We start from the raw sequence: 26,121 nt of genomic DNA, 5'->3' as shown, positions 1-26,121 counted from the left end.
GAGTTAGAGTCCCAAGTAACTCACTGTTCTATGCAGAGTTAGGTGCAGATTTCATAACACTACCTGCGGCTACCACAAAATGTTTGACTTCGTGCACTTGTTTCGCATAATGTTTAAAGAAAACGCGCGAGGACTTCCAGCCTGTGAAGTTTTTAAGGCTTTCAAAGTCCATACTCTGAAAGAAATTCAGAGATGATGCAACTTTCCTAGGATCATGACCGGCGGGTGTACTGTCAGGATCCGCTCTGCGAATGAAGTAGGTGATTTTCGCTCTTAATTGTTTCAGTGACAGGTCGCTGCCCGATGTTTCTCCTTTGAAGAGTTGGCCTCCACCAAAGTTCGAAGTTCTGCGAAGATAGACCTTGAGGCTCTCTACTGGGCATAGAGAGACATCTTCCTTCAGGGGGCATATTCTCCAGGGGCCCCATCTTTTGGTGGGTAATTCATTTTTGGCGAGAAACATCGGATCAGGGGAGAGGGTAACGTCTCCTGTATCGGTAAACAGGATGTGTCCTTCCTCTCTTGATAATGCCACTATTTCGCTGACTCGAGCTCCCGAAGCAAGAGCAAAGAGAAATATAACTTTCTGAGTCAGATCCTTGAGAGGGCATGAATCATTATCCAAGTTGGAGGCGAAATGGAGCACCTTGTCTAATGACCAGGAGATCGGTTTCGGTGGGGGTGCTGGGCGTAGGCGAGCACATGCTTTCGGTAGTTTGTTGAAGATGTCGCTGGACAGATCAATTTGGAAGGCATATAGAATTGGTCTGGTCAAGGCCAATTTGCAGGTTGAAATCGTATTGGCTGCTAATCCCTGTCCATGAAGGTGAATAAAGAAGGACATGCAGAAATCAATTGTGATTTCTTTAGGATTTTTTGTCTTGACGAAGGAGACCCATTTCCTCCAGGATGATTCGTATTGCCGTCTTGTGGATTCGGTCTTGTATTCCTCTAGGAAGTCCAGACTTTTCTTCGAGATCCCAAACCTCTTCTTTGCGGCTAGGGAGAGAAAATCATGAGATGAAGGTCCTTGATTTTCGATGATGAAGCGAAGACAGTCGACTTCTGTACTTGTTGGGAGAGAACTGGGCCCGGGAGAGGGATCAGCTTGGGCTGCAGCTCCAGGACCAGGGGGTACCAGTTGCTCCGGGGCCACTTGGGAGCCACTAGGGCCGCTGTCCCTTTGAAGGTTCTCAGTTTGGAGAGGACTTTCAGCAGAAGGTTGGTGGGAGGGAACAGGTAGATCTTGGACCATCTGTTCCAGTCCAGTGACATGGCATCCACCGCTTCTGCCTTGGGGTCCTCGTACGGGGCCACATACCGAGGAAGTTGATTGTTGTCGCTCGTTGCGAAGAGATCTATCTGAAGTTCTGGGACTTGGTGAGAGATGAAGGAGAACGATCTTGCGTCTAGAGACCATTCCGACTCTATCGGGTTTGTTCGAGATAGAGCATCCGCTGTCACGTTGCGGAATCCTTGTAGGTGAACTGCAGACAGGTGCCACTTCTTCTCTGCCAGACGGAAGATTGGGAGAAGCACCTGATTTATCTGGGGCGATCTTGAGCCTTGGCGATTGAGACAACGAACTACCACTGAGTTGTCTAGGGTTAGACGAATGTGGATCGAGGGAGGCGGGGATAATTTCTTCAGAGTTAGAAGGACCGCCATGGCCTCCAAGATGTTTATGTGGAACGTCTTGAACAGGGGAGACCAGGTGCCTTGAGCCTGTTTTTGGTGGGAGTGACCTCCCCAACCCTCCAGCGAAGCGTCCGTGTGGATGTTGAGTGATGGAGGAGGGTGTTGAAGAGGAATGGACCTTTTTAGGGCCTTTGCTTCCGACCACGGCTTGAGGAGAAGTCGAAGTCTGTTTGGGAGCCGTCTCTTGAGGTCTCTTCGAGCGATGGATGCAGAACGTCTCCAGACTCCCGCGGCATCCTTTAGCTGTGCACAAAGCACTGGGTTTGTTACTGAGGCGAACTGTAGAGAGCCTAGAACTCGTTCCTGCTGGCGTCTTGAAATTCGTTTGGATTTCAGTAGTCGCTTGACAGACCCTGCTATTTCCTTCCTTTTCTTCTGGGGGATGGAAAGGCGGTGTGACTGAAGGTTCCATTGGATTCCTAACCACTGGAACTTCTGAGCTGGAGAGAGGCGAGATTTTTTCTCGTTGATCTTGAATCCCAGGTGTTCTAGGTACTGGGTGACTTTGTTGCAAGATTTTACACAATCTTCGGGCGATGGAGCCCAGACTAGCCAGTCGTCGAGGTAGGCCATCACCTGGACGTTTTGGAGGCGGAGCTGTTGTACTATGGCGTCCGCCAGCTTTGTGAAGATCCGAGGGGCCACATTGAGGCCGAAGGGCATGGCCCGGAAGGCGTAGCTTTTCCTTTGGAGTCGAAATCCTAGGTAGGAGGAAGCGTGATGGTTCATTGGAACGTGCCAGTAGGCATCCGCCAGGTCTATGGAGACCGTGTAGGAACCTCGAGGCAGAAGGGTCCTTATTTGTTGAAGAGTCAGCATCTTGAACTTGTCGTTCGCTATGAACTTGTTGAGGGGGGATAAGTCCAGAATGACTCTGAGTTTGTCGGAGTCTTTCTTGGGGACACAAAAGAGTCTTCCTTGGAACCTGGTGGACTTTACCCTCCTTATCACCTTCTTGTTCAAGAGATCTAGGACATATTCTTCCAGAAGGGGGGTTGATTGTTGGAAGAACTGCTGGAATGTTGGGGGTGGTTGAGTCCAACTCCAGCCTAGACCCTTCTTGACGATGCTGTGTGCCCAGGGATCGAAGGTCCAACGATCCTGGAATTGGCGGAGTCTTCCTCCCACCGGAAGCACTTCATTGCTTCTGGTGTCCCGAGGGCTTGCTGCCTCGGCCGCTAGCTCCCTTTCCTCCTCTGCCTCTGGAGGGACGGCGAGACGCGTCTCTGCCTGCACCTCTGTTTGAGCCTCTACCTTTGGGACGAAAGGTAGTCGTCTGTTGCTGGAAAGCAGGGGTGAAGACCGGTGACTGTGACAACACCGGTTGGGTGACCAATTGAAAGGTCTGTTGTGGCTGAGCTGCCACTTGGGAGGTAGCGGGTCCCGGAAACTGACGTCTTGGTTGACGTTGCTGGGGTTTCTGTTTTGAGGACTTCCTCTTAGGTTGAGGTCCGTCGTCCTGAGAGGGTTTCCTCTTCCTTGACATGCCCCACTTGTGGAGAAGGTTCCTATTCTCCGTGGCGGCTTTGTCGGTGATTTCCTTCACAAGGTCAGAAGGAAAGAGGTGTTTGCCCCAGATGTTGGAGGAAATCAGCCTCCGGGGTTCGTGTTTCACAGTGGCACCTGCGAACACGAATTCACGACAGGCTCTCCGAGCCTTCATGAAGTGGTACAAGTCCTTTATCACGGTTGCCATGTGGGATTTGGAAAGTACCATTTAGTGGTCTGGTACTCTGGTGTCACAGGCCATAATTTCAAGTTGGACTTGGTGGGACATGGATGCTGCGAGCCTCTCCTTCGTATCTTGTTCCCGACGAAGGAGGTGATCGTTGAGCTTCGGGAGGTCTTCGTTAAACTGACGTCCGGCGACGTCAGGATCTAGCTTTCCCACGACGAACGTATGCTGGATGTCCTTCCAGTGTCGAGCGTCAGGGGGAGTAACTATGGAGAAGGGTCTGCACTCCTCCAGTGCAGGGCAGGCTTTCCCCTCTTCCACAGCTTTAAGGCACGCAGTGAAGGCCTTTTCCAAGAATGGAAGTACCGCATTTTCAGGTGCGACATAAGTAGGGTGCTTCTTGCTCAGGGCTGGAAGCTTAGAGCAGGTAAAACCCCTACTCTTGAACGTGTTGGCTAGCATAGCCTGTGCCTTCGCGAGATCGAACACTATCTCTTCCTTCGGTTCGGTCTCTTCTTTAGAGGCAGGTTCAGAACGAAGTCGGACGTAACAGTCCGGGTAGGCCTCGAAGTTTGGGAAGAACTCCACGTCTTCCAAAGGGACCGTGCCGATCTTGTCGCTGACGAAGATCCTGCCGGTCGCGATAACCATATGCTCAGCATACCTCCATGGGTTGGCATGTGAGCAAGCGGGGAGATCCTTAACCGAAATCCTCTTCGGTTCTCTGGATCCCATCATGGACCTGATGAACTCCTGATTCTCCTTTAACCTGTCGTCCATGACGGCTCTAATCAACCGGATCATTTCTTGAGTGGATGAAGAGGGGTCCGGGGTCGTGGAGGTAGACGGGATAGATACTTCCGTCGGTGTAGGAGTAGGAGCGGAGATGGAAGGAGGAGCGACCTCTTGCTCCGACTCGGCGTATTCCACCTGGTCTTCGTCATCTTCAGCTCCTTGAGCCATAAGGGTCTTCTCCGTGTCTTCCGAGACATCCGACATATGTTCGTCATCTTCGGAATCCAGGCGGCACTCGTGCATGGACTGGGCCATGACAACATCAGGTTCCACTGTAATTTGGACAGTGGGGATCACATCCTTGGGTACCACTGAATCAGGGGAGGCCTTAGGGAACAGGAGTGACCTCATTTCTTCAGTGGCCAGGTACGGTCCGGTGGCATTCTTCTGGAAGCCACGCACCCACTTGCGTAGCTTCTCCCGAGAAGTGTCCCTGACCTCCGCTGAGGGAGGGTTATGGAAGGCATCAACTAGTTGAGCCTGGCAGACCGTACAATTCAGTGGGTCCCAAAACTTCAGATCCCCTTTCTTGTTAGCACAAGGGGCGTGAGTCCTGCAAGCCGTATGCCCGTAGAAGTGCGGGCGTTTCACAGCGCAGAAGTCGAAGTCACACTTCATCTGCTCCTCCTGTGGAAGAAAGAGAAAATGAGTATGGGGGGAGTCATAAGAGTGGTTCTTAAGCTAAGTTAAGATTAATCATTAATTTTAACTTAATGAAGGGTGTGATGCATAGAGATTGAAGTAGTAAAGAAAACATACTCCATGCATCCCGCCCGGCTGGCTACCGCAAGCTTTATCCTTGGATAATCCGAGATGGCCGAAGGCACAGGATAGTATTCCTTAAAATTCCACAGGGCAATGGAATTCCATGGAAAACCAAGGATAAGTTTGGGACCGAGATCACAGGTCCCTTAGGGTAACTGTTTCCGGCAACCAGCCGCGCTAAGATGCACGCAGCATGCTGGAATTTTGAAGAATGCAAAGAGACAGCATGATTACTAATAGAACAGTACCAAGGCACTGATCTTAAGAGTGTAAACAGGCCATCTGTTTGCAGTGTAGGGCTATCAGTATTCATATGATAGCTAGTAGAAGGGGGTGCAAGTAGTCTTGACGCCTCCGGGGGGTTCCGGCAGACCTCCGGCACGCCGGAGGCCGCTCCAGCAGAGTTTCTGGCATTAGAACAGACAATATGTAAGTCAAGAGTAATACCAGGGTGGCGGCCGCCGGCACAACGACGGCACGGCGGCACGCCGGCAGAGGAGCGGCGGCTCCGGCAGTCGGAGGATGCCGGATTGGTGACTGGGACAAGGATGGTTATAGCTGAACCAGGTTGCCGGTAGTGGATGCCGGTACTCCGGTGGCCGACCGGCAGGCGGACGGCGAAGCTAGGAGGAAGGAGGAGAGCCGTCGGCGGGAGCCGGCGGCGGTCGACAGTCCCCCGGCAAGCGGGGGGGCTGGCGGCATGAGGGTAGGGGAGAGTCACCAAGGTAGGAGGCGGGTATCGCCGACAGTGGAGGCGGCAAGGGACCGGCACCCGGATAGTGAGAGAGACAGGGGGAGGGATGTAAGAAGTCCAGTCATGGACTCCCGGACATCCCCCCCCTGAGAGGGTGTACCCATGATAGAGGCAGGCTCTATCACCCAGGAGCAGGGGTCACAGAGGACCAGGAGCTAGGGTAGCCAAGGGAGGGCTAGGGGACACCCAAAGAGGGGGGAGACCTCCACATGCAGAACACATCCAGTGGCTAACCCCATAGGACACTATGAAGGGTATATGTACTAGAGCGGACTGCACATGGAAGCTCAAGGTAGCCCTATCACTCCACCCTAAGGAGGAGTTGTAGGACAGGGGACAGATGGGTATAGACTAACCTAAGTGTAGGCTAGGCTATACAAGAGATAGGTGGGGAGGGGAGAAGAGAAGGGTCTTCCAAGGAAGGGGTTCTGTACCAGAGCGGCCACTAGGGAAAGGGAGGACACTCCCTAACCTAAGATAAGGCAGCCAAGCTGAAACGGTGCATGGGTACAGTTTCAGCAGGGGACAGAGTAACCTTCCAAAACCTAACCTAGAGCAGGGCTAAGAGCCCTGAACTAGGAAAGATAGAAGACATATCGCTATCGCAGGACAGTCATAGACTATTCCTAGCCATAGAGGAAGGGCTAGCCTTTCCTCACTCTCGGACGCAACCCTAAGGGGGGTTCATTCCCTTAGGGAGGACTGAGAGGCGATGAATACTCCATTAGACACTTGATCCCTCTACTTAGAAAGGGAATCAAGGCTAAACAGAGGGAATGCCAAGGCAGGGGATGAAGGAAGCATATAGGGGTCCTACAAGTAGGTTAGGTTAGGAAGGGACACTAACTAACCTATCCCCTATATGGTCCCTGAAGGCGAAAAAACACTTGCATCACGGTCGAAAGTATTGTAAAATAATGCCACTATCTTCATAACTTAGCCTAGGATCACTAATAAAATCATGCATGAACACTTATATATAGGCGCTCTGGCCTGGGGGCTATAGTAGCCGACTGGTATGAGGTCAATCGATGACCGATAAAAAGCGTCGAAACACGATATAAAAGTTCCTAGCTATGAAGACTAAATAAACTAATGTAATCGATTAGTAAATAAGGCTGGAAGCGTTGTTGTGGCTAACTAAATAAGGCATGCATAACAACAACGACGCCATAAAATGGCGGGTCCGGTAGAGGCACAGCTCTGCCACAAAACAGCAATTATCTCGGAAAGTAATATTTACTTTACGGTCAGAGCTTAACTAAACAATACTGGAACCTTGTACTCAACTTTCCAGAAGAAGGCGAGGCTGAAGGTAGCGACATTACGTAGATGCAAAGCGATAAGTAAAGCACAGGGAAAATCCGTCTAAGTAGGGCGAGCTACTGAACAAAGGATAAAGACGGACGTGACGTCATTTAAGCAATGGCGCCCGTTTGTTTACGTCTCGAGTATCAGTAGTAGCCACGAATGAGATTAGCTATGGAACGGCTCCCAGCTATTCTCAGCCCTTACACACCGAAGCATTAACTCTGTTCGGGGTGTAGATAGCTATGTGGCGCGTTAATACATGCGTCCCCTGTTGATATACGATGTCTTAAAGGGAAACCTTTAGGATACTCGCTCCAAAAGTTAGAATTCTGTGATAACCTGTGGTTAAATTCTCTGGGAATATCTTAGTAGTTATTTACCCAAGGAAGCTACCAAAAAGGAACCTTCCATCAGGACGCCATGGCTTGAGCCCAAAAAGTGTACTTTTGAGGAAAGTCCTGAACTAGTTGATAGTACTCTTTACAGAAACATTGTTGGAAGCTTGATATATATCATGACTTGTACTAGGCCTGATTTAAGTTTTGTTGTGTCTAAACTTTCACAGTATGTGGCTAGGCCAACTCAAAGTCATTTGGCTATGTGTAAATATGTTCTAAAATTTCTTAAAGGTACTAAAGAACATTGCCTTGTTTTTAAGAGGTCTTATGATACTATTGAGATTTCTGGCTACTGCGACTCAGACTCGGGTAGTTCTGAAGATCGTAAAAGTATTTCAGGTTATTGTTACCAAATAAATGCTGATAGTGCTCTTATTTCTTGGAAGAGTAAGAAACAAAGCAATGTAGCTTTAAGTTCTTGTGAAGCCGAGTATGTTTCATTGACTTATCCAAGAAGCAAAATTTTTGCAGCAGTTGTTAACTGATATGATTAATGTTGAAGTCAAACCCATCATATTATTTGTTGATAACCAAGGGGCAATTAAACTTGCTAAGAACCCTGTTTACCATCAAAGGTCTAAACATATAGACATACGCTATCATTTTATCCGTAATGAAGTTATGAGTAAAAATGTTGATTTAGTGTATGTCCCCTCAAGTGGAAATAAAGCCGATATGTTTACAAAACCAGTAACTAAAGCAAAGTTGAATTATTTTAATTTGTGTCATTAATGGTTTTGTAATATTGACCTTTGATAGCTATGTATTTTTGTTTTTGATTACCATGATGTATATATTTGTTTGATGTGTAGTCATTTGCAGATTGATGAGAATAAAAGTTTATGAGGGGGTGTTAGAATATTAAACTTTTATTTATGATGCATTGGTAATATTGATTATACGCTTGGGTGCAGTCATTTGTTTTTACCCATAATTCTTGTGTCATTATATATGTGGCGTGACGCTGCTTTTGTCCGTGTAGTGTAACCGGCAAGTTCATCGCCGAAGGTACTTTGTACTGCTGTATCTCCCACATTCTCCATTAAAGTGACTCATTTATGTAGTGACAAACTTTTATTATAACCCACCATCATGTCCTTCGAGCTCACAAGATTGTCAACCAATATCTCAATGACCTTAATACAGTAACTCCACTGTGGCAACAGGTTTCTGGATCTTCTACTGATACTAACAGAGGTACCAAGAGAGCTGTCCCTCCTTCACGACCTTCTATGCCAACCCTATGCCCAGATTTACCATCAGGCACTGGGATCTCTTCGTCTTTTGATTAAAAGTTATCTGGTGAAACAGATGTCTGGGTACCTCAGGAGGTCCTCAACCTCAGTCCAGCATGTGAAGTGGGTGATCTTTAGTCGCCTCTCCACTTAGTTCTTCTCTACCCTTAATTGACAAAATTTTACTTTTTTCCTCAGTGGAAAGTAAGACCACCTCCAAGGAACATGGTGAAAGATCTTCGTTTCTTACAAGCCTTTACACCATTCTTCAGACTGCAGTCTCATGTTGAAAGGATCTTTGTTTTTCTAGCCTTAGCCTCCATCAAAGGGGGTAAGTGAGTTACATGGTCTTGCCTATAACGTTGCCCTATCAAGTGGGTGGGGACTAATTGTGTTCAGTTTTGTCCCAGAGTTCATGGCCAGACTCAAATCTGGCAGTTTCCAATCCTAGGTTAAGTTCCTTCCAGATATCAAGTCTTTGGGGGATAACTAAAAATCCTGAGAAACTGCTTTTGTGTCCTGTGAGAGTGCCACATTGCTATCTCAAATGAACTCAAAGAGCTCACCTGCAGATCAGGCATCTGTTCATCAATTCAGGTAGGGTCAAGAGAAGGGCTATGAGGAATTCCATCCCCTCTTGGATCAGGCAGGTCTTTCACCAAGCCATCAATCCTTCCCCTTTGTGTCAGCAAAGCTCACGACTCAGAGCTCATGACATTAGGGGCATAAGCTCGTCCCTGGCGTTCAAGAAGAACCTTTCTGCCATGCAGGTATTTCAAGTAGGGGTATGGAGGAGTACAACCACTTTCACCACGCAAGATGTTACTCACAGGTGCTTAGATACTTTTTTGATAGAACTTGTGGTGGCTGCACAGCAAGAGGTTTAGCTGCTTTAACTCCTCACAGGACTAATAGCAGCAGTTACATTGTTAGTTTAGGTTGAATGGAAAACGGATTTTGAAGCAAAGCGAAAAATCTTTCGTTGGGTGAGATGGCTATGTCGTCCTGATGGAAGCTTCCTATTGGCAGCTTTCTTAGGGATATTTGGCTACAGTGATACTCCCAGAGAATTGACCATAGGTCTCCAGAATTCTAACTCCTGGCGCGAGTATCCTTAAAATTTTTCTTAAGGATATCGTATTATATCAGGGGACGTATATCTTGATACGACACATGGCAATCTTCACCCCGAATAGAGCTTTCGCTCTGAGGGGAAAGAGTGGCGAAATTGAAGGGGAGCCGTTATCAAGGTTACCCTTCCTCCCCTAATATTACAGGGCCAAAAATGGCGACTCATTCCTTATTCAGTAGCGTTTTCGCACGGTGTATCTCCCTGCTTGCTCTAGTGTTCTAGACCGCTATTTGAGGAATTTATCATGCATTCTCCAGCATCTTCTGCCTCTGGAAAGTTGAGTATTTAATCTTTATTATTATTATCATTACTATCCAAGCTACAACCCTAATTGGAAAAGCAAGATGCTATAAGCCCAGGGGCTCCAATAGGGAAAAATAGCCCAGTGAGGAAAGGAAATAAGGAAATAAATAACTGAAGAGAACAAATTAACAATAAATCATTCTAAAAAAAGTAATGTCAAAAGAGATATATCATATATAAACTATTAACAACGTCAACAACAAATATGTCATATAACCTATAAAAAGACTCATGTCCGCCTGGTCAACAAAAAAGCATTTGCTCCAACTTTGAACTTTTGAAGTTCTACTGATTCAACAACCCGATTAGGAAGATCATCCCACAACTTGGTAACAGCTGGAATAAAACTTCTAGAGTACTGCGTAGTATTGAGTCTTATGATGGAGAAGGCCTGGCTATTAGAATTAACTGCCTGCCTAGTATTACGAACAGGATAGAATTGTCCAGGGAGATCTGAATGTAAAGGATGGTCAGAGTTATGAAAAATCTTATGCAACATGCATAATGAACTAATTGATCGACGGTGCCAGAGATTAATATCTAGTTGTTCCGTAACCGAAATACAAACCACGCTATTTACAAAGGGTTTACTTTTAGCGCAGCTGAAATGACGAGCCAATAGTTTTTAACGAGGGTTAATTACCCCCGCGCTAGTTAGCGGGGGGTGGGGAAGGGTAGCTTGCTACCCCTCCCCCCTCCACACACCGGTGACTTGCTTCACTTCACTTTTGGCTCGGCGGTGATCAGACGTGTCTGTTCATCGCCTTCGTGACAGCCTTTAATTTTCTTCTTTTTCTTTTCAGCTTGTGTGATTGGTTGGAAGTTGACCTTCAGTTATTTTCTTTTATTTAATATGCGGACATGCCCTGGAGTTGCCGGCCGTCCTTGTGGGACTTTCATGTCGGACGTGATTACGGATCCTCACACCCTCTGCCCTCAATGTCGGGGCCGACGGTGCGACCAGGATAACATGTGCCGTGAGTGCAGGGAGTGGTCTGCCTCCCAGTGGGAGAGGTTTGGCCGTCGGCGTAAGAAGAAGTCCAAGAGAGACCGTTCTCCTCCGGGGTTAGCCTTGAAGGAGGAAGGTTCTCGGGACTCTTCTTCCGCCGCCCAAACCTCCTCCGAAGCTCCCCCTCGTCCGCCTCCTAAGGAGAGTCGTCCGAGTGGGAGCGCAGGCCCTTGTTCTGTTTCCCTACCTTCGGTGGGGGGAGAGGGCGTCGCCTCCCATAGCGAGGCGGTTCCCCCTCCTCCTCCGGGGGAGGTTATTGATAATAATACTTTATCCAGTGATGATCTGTTGCAGATTTGGTCGTCCCTGGGGCTTAAGGGCTTGCCCTCCAGGGTCGCTCTTATTGACCTTGTCTCGTTGGGGGCCGCTGTTAAACAGTCGCCGGTGGTAGCGGAGGTAGACCCTCTGTCTATTGTCGACGTCGTGGTGACAGAGGCCTCCGACGTGGCTGGGCCTTCCGACGCAGGTGCTGTTGCTGGTGATGGTGCTCTAGGCTCTCCTCCTCCTTCCGTGCATCCTTCGAAGGGGGAAGTGAGTCCTTCGGTCTCGACTGCTGCCCAGCTTCCTTCTGAGGGAAGTGTTTTGAAGGAGACTCCCCTTCGGAGGACCGATGGTCCTGACGATCTCCCCCGAGGCCGCCTCCGCCGTAAGGCTCACCGCCCTCTACGCCACAAGGGCCTCCCTTCCCCTTACAGGGGGACTAAGAGGCGCCTTTTTGGGTCTTCGTCCTCCGGGGGGGACTCTCCTCGTCAGCCTCAACCGACTGCTCCGCCCTCCTTGAACCTCTCTGCGGACCGCTCTCCATCTCCTGCCGGATCTTCGCCTTCTGGAGAACTCGTCACCCGACGGGCAACGGTCCCTTCGGGGCTAAGGGATTCTTCCCTTACGCGAGCAGGGCCAGCGCACAAGCGCTCTCCTGCTCGCCAGCGCTCTCCTGCTCGCCAGCGATCTCCTGCTCGCCAGCGATCTCCTGCTCGCCAGCGATCTCCTGCTCGTCGACGATCTCCTGCTCGCCAAGACTCTCCTGCTCGCTGACGCTCACCTGCTCGTCGGCTCTCTCCTGAGGTTAGCCCCCCTCGCCAGCGCTCTCCTGCTCGTCAGCTCTCTTCCGAGCGTCAGCGCTCATTTGAGGACCATCGCCCTGCGGTCTCTGACCACCCTTTAGTTCCTGCTGAACTCCCTGCTCACCATCCACCTGGTCCTGTGGCTACGCAACATCGTGCTGCTCGTGTGTCAGAAACACATGTTCGCCAACGCGCCAGCGATCTTCCCGTTCCTGCTCGTGAACCTATCCTCTCACAGGACACGCGTCGACCTTCTGCTCGCCAGCGATCACCAGCTCGCCAGCGATCACCAGCTCGCCAGCGATCACCAGCTCGCCAGCGATCACCTTCACATGCTGCCCGGCATCGCATGAACCTGCATGATCGCCCGCTTACGCATGCTGCTCCTCATCGCAATACCCTGAACGATCGCCCTCCTGCGGATGCTGATCACCATCGCACAACCCTGCACGATCGCCCGCTTACGCATGCTGCTCGCCATCGCACAACCCTGCACGATCGCCCGCTTACGCATGCTGCTCCTCATCGCAATACCCTGAACGATCGCCTTCCTGCGGATGCTGATCACCATCGCACCCTTTCACGCGATCATTCACCTGCGCATGCTGCTCGCCATCGCACAACCCTGCACGATCGCCCGCTTACGCATGCTGCTCCTCATCGCACAACCCTGAACGATCGCCTTCCTGCGGATGCTGATCACCATCGCACCCTTTCACGCGATCATTCACCTGCGCATGCTGCTCGCCATCGCACAACCCTGAACGATCGCCCGCTTACGCATGCTGCTCCTCATCGCGCAACCCTGAACGACCGCCCTCTTGCGCGCAATCATTCACCTTCACATGCTGCTCGCCATCGCTTACCATCACGTGATCATTATCGCCAGCGATCTTCTTCACCTACGCGGCAGCACGATCCCTCGCCGTCGCGCCATCGCTTGCGTTCGTCGCCTCGGACACGTGTTCATTTACCTGCCCACCCTCACGCCCACTCGCCTGCGCGCCCGCGCGATCGCTCGCCTGCGCGCCCGCGCGATCGCTCGCCTGCGCGCCCGCGCGACCGCTCGCCTGCGCGCCCGCGCGACCGCTCGCCTGTGCGCCCGCGCGATCACCCGCGCAACCATTCGCCTTTGCGCGACCGTTCACCCTCGCGCGACCATAGTTCGCGGCGAATTCCACAGCCGGTGGTAGCAGCAGGGACGCGTGCTCCTAGACGGCACTCGGGATCACCTCCATCCAAGCACAGGTTGGTATTGCAGGACGAGGACAGGTCATTACAGCATTCTTCCCCACCTTCTTTTCAGGCAGGTACCGTCGTGTCCACTCCAAAGGATCGCCCGATCCCTTTCACCTTAGCGAGGATTTTGGACTCTGTGTCCTTTGAGCAGCAGACTTGGTTTGGTCCGCTGGCACGGGCGTTAGTGAGGGTTATGAAACCAGCACTCGCCGGCCAGGGTAACAAACCAGCGGCTGTCTCTCCTACGCTGAAGAGAAAGAGAGGAGTGGACTTCGTGGTGACTTCCCCCAGGGCGAAGTTGGTTCCCAAGAGGTCGGTCTCGAGGGTCCCCTCTCCTGCACGAGTACTCTCTCCTTCTCCCGTGGACGAGGCCTTTCCGTCCTCAGGTGAGTCCAGTGGACCGGTAGTCTTCCCCCCGGCACCAGGGGGGGAGACTTCGCTTCAGGCAGGAGAATCGTCTCGTGAGGAAGGGGCCCCTCGAACCTCGTTGTTGGGATCCTGTATCCCTCCTAGGAGGGAGCCCAAGGATTCCAAGACCATCCCTAAATCCTCTGCAAGGATTCGACAGGAACCCATGACTACCCAGGGGAATGTCCACGTATCACCCCAGGAAGAGATTCCTGGGGCAGGAGACTTAGCTGCCAGCCCGCAGGGAGGAGAACAGCAAGAGTCCGAACATGCCTTCTGGCAGGTCCTAAGCCTGATAAGGCAACTTAACAGTCTTACGGATCCAGTCATCCCCCCCCGTGAAGGCAAAGACACAATTCTGGATGAAGTGTTCGACGTTCGGAAGGCCCCTAAGACCAGTGCAGCTCTGCCCTGGTCTCGGGGGCTGAAGAGTGCCAGAGCTAGGGCCAATGCTCAGCTCGCACTTCTTGCCTCCTCCAGTCGTTCCACTGCCGGGAACAAACTCATCCCTCCTCCTCGCCTTCAGCAGAGGAGGTATTTCGAGATCCTGGGTGAGCACAACCTCGCTCTTCCGCTCCATTACTCTGTGGAGGAGCTGGCGAAGGGAGTTCCCTTGGAGAAACTCTCTGCCCGGCAGGTGTCGTTCTCGGCGGCAGAGATCCTTAACCACGAGAAGGTCGCTAAGTGTGCCATGCAGGCCACTTCGTGGCTGGACTTCTGGTTAGGATCTCTGGGCATCCTATTGCGATCTGAGGACTTGTCCAAGGAGACCAATAGGAAGGCCCTAGAGACCTTCTTGCTCTCGGGCACCCGCTCCATCGAGTTCTTGGCGCACCAGGTTACCACCCTGTGGGCCAACTCGGTGTTGAAGCGTCGCGATGCTGTGTCCGAGAGATTCCATCCGAAGGTCCCCGCCGTAGATGTGTGTAGGCTCCGACATGCCTCCCTCCTGGGGGAGAGCCTGTTTGAGCCTCAAGACTTGGAGCGAACGGCTGAGAGGTGGAGGAAATCCAGCACGGACTCCCTCCTCCACAGGGCCCTTACAACTCGGCCCTATAAGCCTCCAGCCCCGCCACAACAGCAGCAACAGCCTCGTAAGGCTCCAAAACAGGCACCGGCAGCTAAGAAAGTGGTGTCTAAGCCCCAGCCCTTTCCAGCCAAGGTCAAGAGGGGTGGTAAGTCCTCCAGGGGAGGCAAGACTTCTAGGGGTGGCGGCCGCGGCCGCAAGGCCTAGGGGTGGCAGTCCCCCTGCGTGTCCACCTGTGGGGGGATGCCTTCAGCGTTGCGTCCGCAGGTGGCAACATCTCGGGGCCGATGCTTGGATGATCTCGGTGATCGGCCAAGGTTATCGCGGCCCGTTCACGTCATCTCAACCTCCCCTGACAGCGAATCCAGTGTCGTTGAGCTCCTATGCCATGAGATCGGCAAAGGGGCTGGCCCTTCAGGCCGAAGTCAAGACCATGTTCGAGAAGGGTGCTCTCCAGGAGGTCGTGGACGGCTCTCCAGGCTTCTTCAGTCGACTCTTTCTTGTAAAGAAGGCTACTGGAGACTGGAGACCCGTCATCGATCTCTCGGCTCTGAACAGGTTTGTCAAACAAACCCGGTTCAGCATGGAGACAGCAGACACAGTCAGACTTGCGGTGAGACCACAAGACTTCATGTGTACACTGGATCTAAAGGATGCGTACTTCCAGATCCCAATCCATCCGTCTTCCAGGAAGTACCTGAGATTCTGCCTAGACAACAAGATCTACCAGTTCAAGGTGCTGTGTTTCGGTCTCTCCACAGCTCCTCAGGTGTTCACCAGAGTGTTCACCCTGATTTCGACTTGGGCGCACAGGAACGGCATTCGTCTCCTTCGTTACCTAGACGATTGGCTGATCCTAGCAGACTCGGAGTCGACCCTTCTTCGACACCGAGACAGGCTTCTAGATCTTTGCCAGGATCTGGGGATCGTGGTAAACCTCGAGAAGTCCTCTCTGCAGCCGTCCCAACGACTGGTTTATCTAGGCATGCTAATAGACACCAATCTCCACAAAGCCTTTCCATCAGACGACCGGATAGCAAGGCTGAGGAGGGTGGCGGAACCTTTCCTCAGGCGAAAAGAACTCCCCGCCCAATCGTGGTTGCGTCTCTTGGGCCACCTATCCTCCCTGGCCCGTCTGGTTCCAAACAGCCGCCTCAGGATGAGATCCCTTCAATGGCGGCTCAAGTCCCGGTGGAATCAAGGATCCGATTCCCCGGACACTCTGATCCCAATGGGGTCTCTGGAACAGACGGACTTGCGGTGGTGGCTGGCCGACGAGAACCTGCGAAAGGGAGTGAGTCTTCTCGTCCTTCCCCCGGAATTGACTCTGTTTTCGGACGCGTCAAAAGAAGGGTGGGGGGCGCACGTTCTGAACCAGAGGGCCTCAGGCCTTTGGTCAGAATCAGAAAAGTGCCTACACATCAACCTGCTAGAATTGAAGGCCGTCTTTCTGGCCCTTCAACAGTTCCAACGGTTCCTGGCGGGTCACTCCGTGGTGGTGATGAGCGACAACACCACGGTAGTGGCTTATATCAACAAGCAGGGAGGCACTTTTTCGCAACAGCTATCCCATCTTGCAGTAGAGACTCTGAGGTGGACCGAAACCCACTCGATAACACTATCAGCTCGCTTCATTCCTGGCAAGAGGAATGTGCTCGCCGACAGTCTGAGCAGGGCTTCGCAGATAGTGAGTACCGAGTGGTCTTTGGATCCTCAGATAGCCAACAAAGTCCTGACTTTGTGGGGTTCCCCGACGGTGGACTTGTTCGCGACAGCCTTGAACTTCAAGCTGCCCCTGTACTGCTCACCAGTCCCGGACCCCAAGGCACTCTGGCAAGATGCTTTCCAGCAACGGTGGGACAACATCGACGTGTACGCCTTCCCACCATTCTGTCTGATGAGAAGGGTGCTCAACAGGACCAGACTATCGGTCAACTGTTCCATGACTCTAGTAGCTCCGCTATGGCATCACGCGGAATGGTTTCCGGACCTTCTGCAACTCCTGACGGAACTCCCAAGGGAGCTTCCTCCACGACACGAGCTTCTCAGACAACCCCACTCCGGTGTCCCTCACAGGGCCGTAGCCTCGCTTCGGCTTCACGCCTGGAGACTATTCAGCGTCTCCTCGCGGAGAGAGGCTTTTCGCAACAGGTTGCGGAGAGAATGTCTCGGCACCTGCGAAGGTCCTCTGAGGGAGTCTACCAAGCGAAGTGGAGAGTCTTTTGTGGTTGCTGTCGTGGAAGGGGTATCTCTCCACTCGATGCCACTATTCCAGCAATAGCGGACTTCCTTGTGTATCTGCGAGAAGAAATGCGCCTTTCTGTCTCGGCAGTGAAAGGCTATCGCTCAGCCTTAAGCTTGGCCTTCAGATTGAAGGGCGTGGATATTTCTTCATCGCTAGAACTCTCTTTACTCATACGTAGCTATGAGCTTACCTGCCCCCAGTCGGAAGTGAGACCCCCTCCTTGGAACGTGGTTCGAGTTCTCAGGTCTCTCAAGAGACCTCCCTTCGAGCCATTACGCCAGGCCTCCGATCGCCACCTGTCTTGGAAGACGGCTTTCCTACTCGCCTTGGCCTCGGCCAAGCGAGTTAGTGAACTTCATGGTCTCTCGTACGACATCGCCCATTCAAGGGGATGGGGGGAGGTAACGTTCAGGTTCGTCCCTGAGTTTGTGGCCAAGACTCAGAATCCTGGAGTGCCGGATCCTCGGTTCGACTCTTTCAGGATCGCGAGTCTCCGTTCTGTAACAAACGACCCAGACCAGCTGCTACTATGCCCAGTGAGGTGTCTGAGGTACTACTTGAAGAGAACGGCTGCAGTCCGTCCTCATGTGCGAGCTTTGTTTGTGAGCACAGGCAGGACAAAGAGGAGGGTCACAAGGAACACCATCTCTGCTTGGATTCGAAGGGTTATCCACCATGCCCTGAATCCTGACCCTCCTCCGTCACGTCGCCCTCGGGCCCACGATGTCAGGGGTATTGCTACATCCCTGGCCTTCAAGAGAAACTTCTCTGTGACGCAGGTACTTCAAGCGGGGGTCTGGAAGCGTCAAACGACCTTCACAGCCCACTACCTGCAAGACGTGACCCACAGGAGCCTCGATACGTTCTCTATCGGCCCTGTGGTGGCTGCACAACAGCTGGTCTAACCTCAGGCTCCTTTTTGGACAAGTAGCAGTAGGTTGAGGGCGTTGTTACCCGGTCTTAGTCTGTGTGAATGAAAGAGTATGTCTGACCCTTACTTCTTTCTTCATTCCCCCCTCTCTTGGGGAAGCAGCATCCTGGTCCTCGCATAGCTGACCTCGACCTCTGCAGGTAACCCATGCTTCTTTGTGCTCCTAGTATTAAGCTTAATACTGTTGCGTCTCCCATACCCTGACGAGGTGGTATGGGGAACGTCCTATCCTAGAATTCCTATCTGAAGGTCTCAAGGTCAACTTCATAGGACGAGTCACACTCTCCTCCTCACACTACTTATGTAGGCCACTCGTTCCTAGCGATGCTAGGAACCTGTGAGGTACAGGGGCTTCCTCTCTCTAGTGCTGCTCACTAAGGGATCGAGCCCCCGGGCAAGCCGAAGTCAGTAAGGCTGGGGACTTTCCACCCTTCCTAAGGGGTAAGTCACCCTTTGTAAATAGCGTGGTTTGTATTTCGGTTACGGAACAAATGACAAATTCGAAGATAATTTGTATTTTTCCTAACCATACAAACCTTAGCTATTTACACATATGTGCCCGCCATCCCTGACCCCCAAGTCAAGTCCTACCTCTAAGTGAAGTGAAGCAAGTCACCGGTGTGTGGAGGGGGGAGGGGTAGCAAGCTACCCTTCCCCACCCCCCTCTAACTAGCGCGGGGGTAATTAACCCTCGTTAAAAACTATTGGCTCGTCATTTCAGCTGCGCTAAAAGTAAACCCTTTGTAAATAGCTAAGGTTTGTATGGTTAGGAAAAATACAAATTATCTTCGAATTTGTCATATCAGGAATAAGAAATTTAATAGACCGTAAGTTTCTGTCCAACAAATTAAGATGAGAATCAGCAGCTGAAGACCAGACAGGAGAACAATACTCAAAACAAGGTAGAATAAAAGAATTAAAACACTTCTTCGGAATAGATTGATCACCGAATATCTTAAAAGACTTTCTCAATAAGCCAATTTTTTGTGCAATTGAAGAAGACACAGACCTAATATGTTTCTCAAAAGTAAATTTGCTGTCAAGAATCACGCCTAAAATTTTGAAAGAGTCATACAAATTTAAAGAAACATTATCAATACTGAGATCCGGATGTTGAGGAGCCACCGTCCTTGACCTACTTACAATCATACTTTGAGTTTTGTTAGGATTCAACTTCATACCCCATAATTTGCACCATGCACTAATTTTAGCTAAATCTCTATGAAGGGATTCACCACAGGTAGTAAAGCATGTGTTAGAATAGGAAATGAGGTGAGCGATTGGTTTCCGGTGAGAGTGGGGCTGAGACAGGGATGTGTGATGTCGCCGTGGTTGTTTAACTTGTATGTTGATGGAGTGGTGAGAGAGGTGAATGCTAGAGTGCTTGGACGAGGATTAAAACTGGTAGGCGAGAGTGATCATGAATGGGAGGTAAATCAGTTGTTGTTTGCGGATGATACTGTACTGGTAGCAGACACAGAAGAGAAGCTTGACCGACTAGTGACAGAATTTGGAAGGGTGTGTGAGAGAAGGAAGTTGAGAGTTAATGTGGGTAAGAGTAAGGTTATGAGATGTACGAGAAGGGAAGGTGGTGCAAGGTTGAATGTCATGTTGAATGGAGAGTTACTTGAGGAGGTGGATCAGTTTAAGTACTTGGGGTCTGTTGTTGCAGCAAATGGTGGAGTGGAAGCAGATGTACGTCAGAGAGTGAATGAAGGTTGCAAAGTGTTGGGGGCAGTTAAGGGAGTAGTAAAAAATAGAGGATTGGGCATGAATGTAAAGAGAGTTCTATATGAGAAAGTGATTGTACCAACTGTGATGTATGGATCGGAGTTGTGGGGAATGAAAGTGATGGAGAGACAGAAATTGAATGTGTTTGAGATGAAGTGTCTGAGGAGTATGGCTGGTGTATCTCGAGTAGATAGGGTTAGGAACGAAGTGGTGAGGGTGAGAACGGGTGTAAGAAATGAGTTAGCGGCTAGAGTGGATATGAATGTGTTGAGGTGGTTTGGCCATGTTGAGAGAATGGAAAATGGCTGTCTGCTAAAGAAGGTGATGAATGCAAAAGTTGATGGGAGAAGTACAAGAGGAAGGCCAAGGTTTGGGTGGATGGATGGTGTGAAGAAAGCTCTGGGTGATAGGAGGATAGATGTGAGAGAGGCAAGAGAGCGTGCTAGAAATAGGAATGAATGGCGAGCGATTGTGACGCAGTTCCAGTAGGCCCTGCTGCTTCCTCCGGTGCCTTAGATGACCGCGGAGGTAGCAGCAGTAGGGGACTCAGCAGTATGAAGCTTCATCTGTGGTGGAAATGTGGGAGGTTGGGCCGTGGCACCCTAGCAGTACCAGCTGAACTCGGCTGAGTCCCTGGTTAGGCTGGAGGAACGTAGAGAGTAGAGGTCCCCTTTTTGTTTTGTTTCTTGTTGTTGTTGGCTACCCCCCAAAATTGGGGGAAGTGCCTTTGGTATATGTATGTATGTATGTACCAACCCCAGATCTACATTCAGGGGATGGAATTGATGCAAAGAGAGTAGCATCATCTGCATATGCAACAAGCTTATTTTCTAGGCCAAACCACATGTCATGTGTATATAGTATGAAAAGTAATGGGCCAAGAACACTACCCTGTGGAACACCGGATATCACATTCCTATACTCACTATGGTGCCCATCAACAACAACTCTTTGAGATCTACTACTTAAAAAATCAATAATAATGCTAAGAAACGACCCACCCACTCCCAACTGTTTCAGTTTGAAAACAAGGGCCTCATGATTAACACGGTCAAAGGCAGCACTAAAATCAAGGCCAATCATACGAACTTCCCGACCACAATCAAGGGATTTCTGTACTGCATTGGAGATTGTAAGAAGGGCATCACATGCTCCAAGGCCTTTCCGAAAACCAAATTGCAAACTAGGGAATAGATGATTACCTTCAGCAAATCTATTAAGACGTTTTGCCAGAAGACGTTCAAAAACTTTCCTGTGTATAATTTTTATCTCCCTTCTCACAGCCAATACAGGAGGCGCCATTTTGGACGCTGTCGTTCGTCATGCATGCTTTATTTAGTCAGCAGAATGACATTCCCGGTATTTAGCTTAAATGAATTATAGCTATTTAGGCAAAATTATACTAGTGAAGATAAGATCATGCACCTATTTTTCCTCTTCCTTAAATGTATCGATCATATACGTTAGTCTCTCGGTGATATAGCGTGGGGGGGGGGGGGGGGGGGCTGCAAAGCAGGTGGCAGAGGTGGCTTCATTACAGGGCCAAACCTTGGGTAATTGAATTGACTAGTTTAGGGTATTGCATCCCATTCACACTCTCTCTCTCCACCGACTCGAATGCCTCAAACTCCTATGCGAAGGGATCTGCACTACAGTTTGCCTCTGGGCAGCAGTCTAGACAATGTTGGATAAGGGTGCTTTCCAAGATGTCCTCGACGGATCCCCAGGCTTCTACAGTTGACCCTTTCTTGTGAGAAAGGCATCTGGAAGCTGGAGACCAGTCATCGACCTCTCGGCTCTGAACAGATCTGTCGAATAGACCCCACTGAGAATGGAAACAGCCAACACAGTCAGACAAGCAGTAAGACCGCAGGACTTCATGTGCACTCTGGACCTGAAGGACGCATACTTCCAGTTCCCAATCCATCTGCCTTTTAGGAAGTATCTGAGATACATGCTAGACCAGAAGCATTACTAGTTCAAGGTGCTGTGTTTCAGTCTTTCCACAGCACCCCAGGTCTTAATGAAAGTGCTCACCTTAGTGTCATCTTGAGCTCACAGAGTCGGCACCCATCTAGGATTACAATTTCCTCTTGGATCAGGAAAATGATTGAGATAGCTCTCAATCCATAACCCTCCTCCGTCTAAACGACCCAGAGCTTATGACGTCAGGGGCATTGTAACGTTCCTTGCGTTCAAGGAAAACTACTCTGTGGCGCAGGTACTGCAAGCGGAACATGGAGACTTTTCCATTGGTCCTGTGGTGACCGCACAACAGGTGGTCTAACGCCTCAAGCTCTTTGATGGACATGTAACAGAGGGTTGAAGGCTGAGGTTACCTGGGTTTGTCTGGGGTGAATGAGTAATTATGACTGGCTTCTTTCTTCCTTTCACCTTCTCCCCCCATTGGGAAAACAGCACTGCTGACCTTGCTTACTTTTTACATCCCCAATACCTCTCAGAGGGAGGGTATTGGGTAAGTTTTAGAACTCTAGGTTTGTACTAGAGTTCCTACATAAAGACAAACCACATTGCTAGTTGCTCTCACACACAAGCTTCTGCACGCTGCTACCGGTGCGTTACCCTGTATCAGCACTTGATTCTAGGGAGGGTAGGGTTCCTACTATTGATCTCAGATCGAAAGTAGAGAGAACCCCGCATCATAGCCAAGGCCAGTTGGTAAGGACTTCCTCCCTCCTAAGAGTAAGTTACCCTTATAAATAGCGAAGGGTTTGTATTTGCGCTGGAATAAATAACAAATTTGGAAGTATTTTGTAATTTTCTTAGCATAGAAACCTGGAGCTATTTATATAAATTGGCTTGCCACCCTGTCCCCCAAGAAGTCCTGCCAGGCAGCAAAGTGGTTACTCAGCCGACAGGTGAGTGAGCGGGGTAGCGGGACTACCCCACCCCCACCCGCTAACTAGTGCATGGGGTAGTTATCCCTCACTGAAATTATCTTAGCTCATCTTTCAGCTATGCCATAAGTAATACCCCTGTAAATAGCTCCATGTTTATATGCTAGGAAAAATACAAATTACTTCCAAATTTATATTTCATTGTGTTTAGTACAGTTTAGCCTTCTGTTTTTGTAGGCTTGGACCGAATTAAGCTATTTACATGCAAAGGCGACTCACAATGTAAAAAAAAATCATGGTACAAAAGCCACTACAGAACCAATTAATTTTGTATTGTGAGGCATTATTGTATAGTACAGTACTTCTTACTGAAATAGGAAGTGATGAGTTACTTATGGGGGGGATTACTCAGTTTGTATATCAGTGATTAATTCAAATATATTTATAAATTTGTATATAATAATACATATTTGTTCTTTCCTTAGGTATGGATAATTATGAGAGGAACGCATATGGAACTACCTATTGTGCAAAATGTTGTACACCGTGGAAATTAGGACTATACAGATCCCGCCTCCTGAAGCGCCCTAAGATGAACCAACTTATCAAAGCCTTGCTGAGGAAGGAACAAAGAAGTTTGAAAAAGCTAAAGCAAAGTGAAAAGTTGCGACTTTCCTTGTATCGTACCCAGAGGAATACCTTGAAAGTAGAGTGCTTGGCGTGTAAGGACAAATTCAAATTGTATTGCTCTTTACCTAGAAATATGAAGTCCCCAATAATTAAAGACAAGAGGTCATCAGACAAGGCTTTCAGAAGTAGTTTGTTAACAGTTGAAAGTAAAAAGAAAAAGAAAAAAAGAAAAAAGGAAGTGAATGCTGGATTGCTTATATCTTCATTAAGTTGTAGTCAGCATGAACGCTTACAGAAAAGTGAATGCCATGAAAAGCTTAAAGGAGGCAAACCATCAGAAATAGGAGCCTCATCACAACCTGATATTGGGGAGCCACCTATTGAAAAGGATGTAGTCCAAAGATTAGTTGACACTTTACCTGTGGAAGGAGTTTCAAATGTTCAAAGTAGATTATTGGTATGTAAAATGTCTAAAGCCAGGAGCAAGCAGAAAGACGTTTTGAATAAAACACTCAAGTTAAAAATGGATAGTGATGCAGCAATGAATTTAAAAAAAAAATCTGCCCTGGGCAACTTTCTGTCATCTTTGATATAGAATAGTAAAAAGATAAGTATGCATTTCCATGATTCTTACCGTAGAAAAGTCAAATGTTACTAATTTCCATGATTCTTACCGTAGAAAAGTCAAATGTTACTAATTTAGAAGTGCTAACTTTACGACCTCAGGATAGAGAAAAAAAGATAAAGTATTTCAGCTTGCTACCATGTACTGTATCCCCTTCAAATGGACCTCTGTACAACCACCCACCTATCATGTACTGATCAGAGATTAGAGAACAAGAAGTATCAAGTAAGGACAATTACAAAAAAAATAAAGGTTTCAGATTAGTTGTTATTCATAAATTTTACATGTATTTTGTGATCTTGCATTTCTTATTTTTTATTAATTTTCAGTAGGCTACCTAATTTACAAGAATGTAAAACAGTTTATTTGTTCCTACATGTATACAAACCTTTCGGCCTTTAAAATAGAGAATGTTTTCAGCAGAGCAAGAACGACTCTTGAAATCATTAACAAGGTAGTTAACGATAGGCGGTGAGTGCAGGTGAGTAGTCCCTTCTGTTCTCCTGCACAAGACTTAATTTTTGTATTTGGCCATAATGAGTAGTCATACTGTTGCATCCTATCAAATGCCTTTTAATGTTTTTTCATATCTTTAGTTTGGATTGTTGATTTGGCTCCTTATTATTAATGAAATGAAGTACGATGCAAGTACTGTATAGCTTAGACACAGTACTGGTTTCCGGAAAAACCATTGATAGATCCACTTACTCTGCCCCTTAGAAACATGATTGTGAGCAATTATCCCCATTTACCAAGTGTAGATCCTTGCCTCCTGTTAGGAGAGAGTAATCTTTAAGTAGTGGAAGGCTAAATCTTCTCCAGCATCATTTTAGGCAACACAGTGACAATGCCAGAGAGACTGTTTAGTACTTTGCCCTCCTCATATGTTTGCCATTTGCTGAAGCTTCTGGGTATATGCCCTAGTGCCCATCACCCCTGTGCAAACTGCTTCAGTGCTGCTCCTTAGCTCCCTCCCTAGCTATGTCTGTGACCCTAGATACTTGCCTGTGTTACCAGTGCCAGTGATTATTCCTGACACTTCGCCTGTGACAACCCTTGCGGTTTCTCACCTTGGGAGAGCTTCGTTGTTGGTGGTTGTTTAAACCTTAACTTTTAAATATTTAACTTAGCCGGTGAATATATAATAGCTGCTACTCAGCGGCTCGACAGAAAACACACTCAAAAACTCGCGAGCGATCGCTATGAAGGTTGCGGGTGTGACCACCAGCGCTAACTATCGGCCAGATACCACTCTTGCATGTAAACAAACCCTTCAATTCTTCTCTGTCGACCTTGACGACAAGACGTATCATTACTCACTGTAGAACCTGGAGTTTTCTCAACATATTTGGTGAAGTACTTCATTTTGGTTTGAGCTTTCGCAGTGCAGATGTTTTATCTTCAACTTAAATCTTGAACTCGTTTTTGGATAGATTTAATTTTTGATGACTTTGGATTGTTTTTTGGACTTTCTTTGACTTTTAAATGGCCGACCCTTCCCTTAGTACGGAAGTGTGTTTTAGGCTTTTAGCAATTATCTTATCACGTTATAAATTAATTATAGATTTTCCTCTATATATTTTATATCTCACCCGCCTTTATTAGGCCTCTTCGATTAACTTTCCATTTATAATAAACATCAAGATAAATTTTAATGATTTGTTTATATGCGACCTTTCCTGAGAGTAGGCGGTCCTAACTTGGAAACCGAAGTTAAACAACGTTGAGCCCTTTCAATCATAAATAACTTACAGAGCTAATGATTTAAAACTTATTAAATGAATATTTTTTAGTAGATATTTTATGAAAGATTTTCTTTGAATAATCTTCGTACTGTTTCAAAGATGAACTAACGTTTAGTTTATTTATGCTACGCAGTTTGCGCTCTATCGTTACGATAGAGAGAGTGAGTATCACGGTTTCACTTTGCAGAAAGAGTAAATCGATTCTGACGTTTTGTTCATTCTTCTTTCAAAGCTTAAATGTTTTAAATTCTATTTTAAAGGAACTTTTTAATTGAATAACCTTTCAGTTTTTTCCTTTGGTTAAATAACCTGTTTTTTGACGAAACGTAAGTGGGCTCTTCTCTTCGGTGCGAAATCAAGAGAGAGAGAGAGAGAGAGAGAGAGAGAGAGAGATAGAGACGGAGAGAGAGGAGAGAGAACGTTCCGATCTTTATTCTCGTCCCAAGCGAGTAACGTTGTTCTCGAGTTACTCTCGTCCCTAGTCTCTGTACGGGGAGAAAGGATAAAACGTTTTTAGTTTTTATTCTCGTTCCAAGGCACTGT

General features: G+C 48.6%; 1 protein-coding gene across 1 annotated transcript in view; it reads left to right on the top strand.

The window, feature by feature from the left end:
* Positions 1–24,096, top strand: part of LOC137645700 (uncharacterized) — a 50,560-nt gene extending 26,464 nt beyond the window's left edge. Inside the window, exon 3 of the mRNA XM_068378560.1 lies at positions 23,064–24,096. Within this exon, the coding sequence (XP_068234661.1) occupies positions 23,064–23,803 (740 nt within the window). The 3' untranslated portion in view covers positions 23,804–24,096. The remainder of the gene's footprint in view (positions 1–23,063) is intronic.
* Positions 24,097–26,121: the final 2,025 nt, after the last annotated feature.

This window comes from Palaemon carinicauda, chromosome 8 (genome assembly GCF_036898095.1).
Source record: "Palaemon carinicauda isolate YSFRI2023 chromosome 8, ASM3689809v2, whole genome shotgun sequence".
NCBI lineage: Eukaryota > Metazoa > Arthropoda > Malacostraca > Decapoda > Palaemonidae > Palaemon > Palaemon carinicauda.
This window is presented reverse-complemented; position numbering and strand designations above follow the sequence as displayed.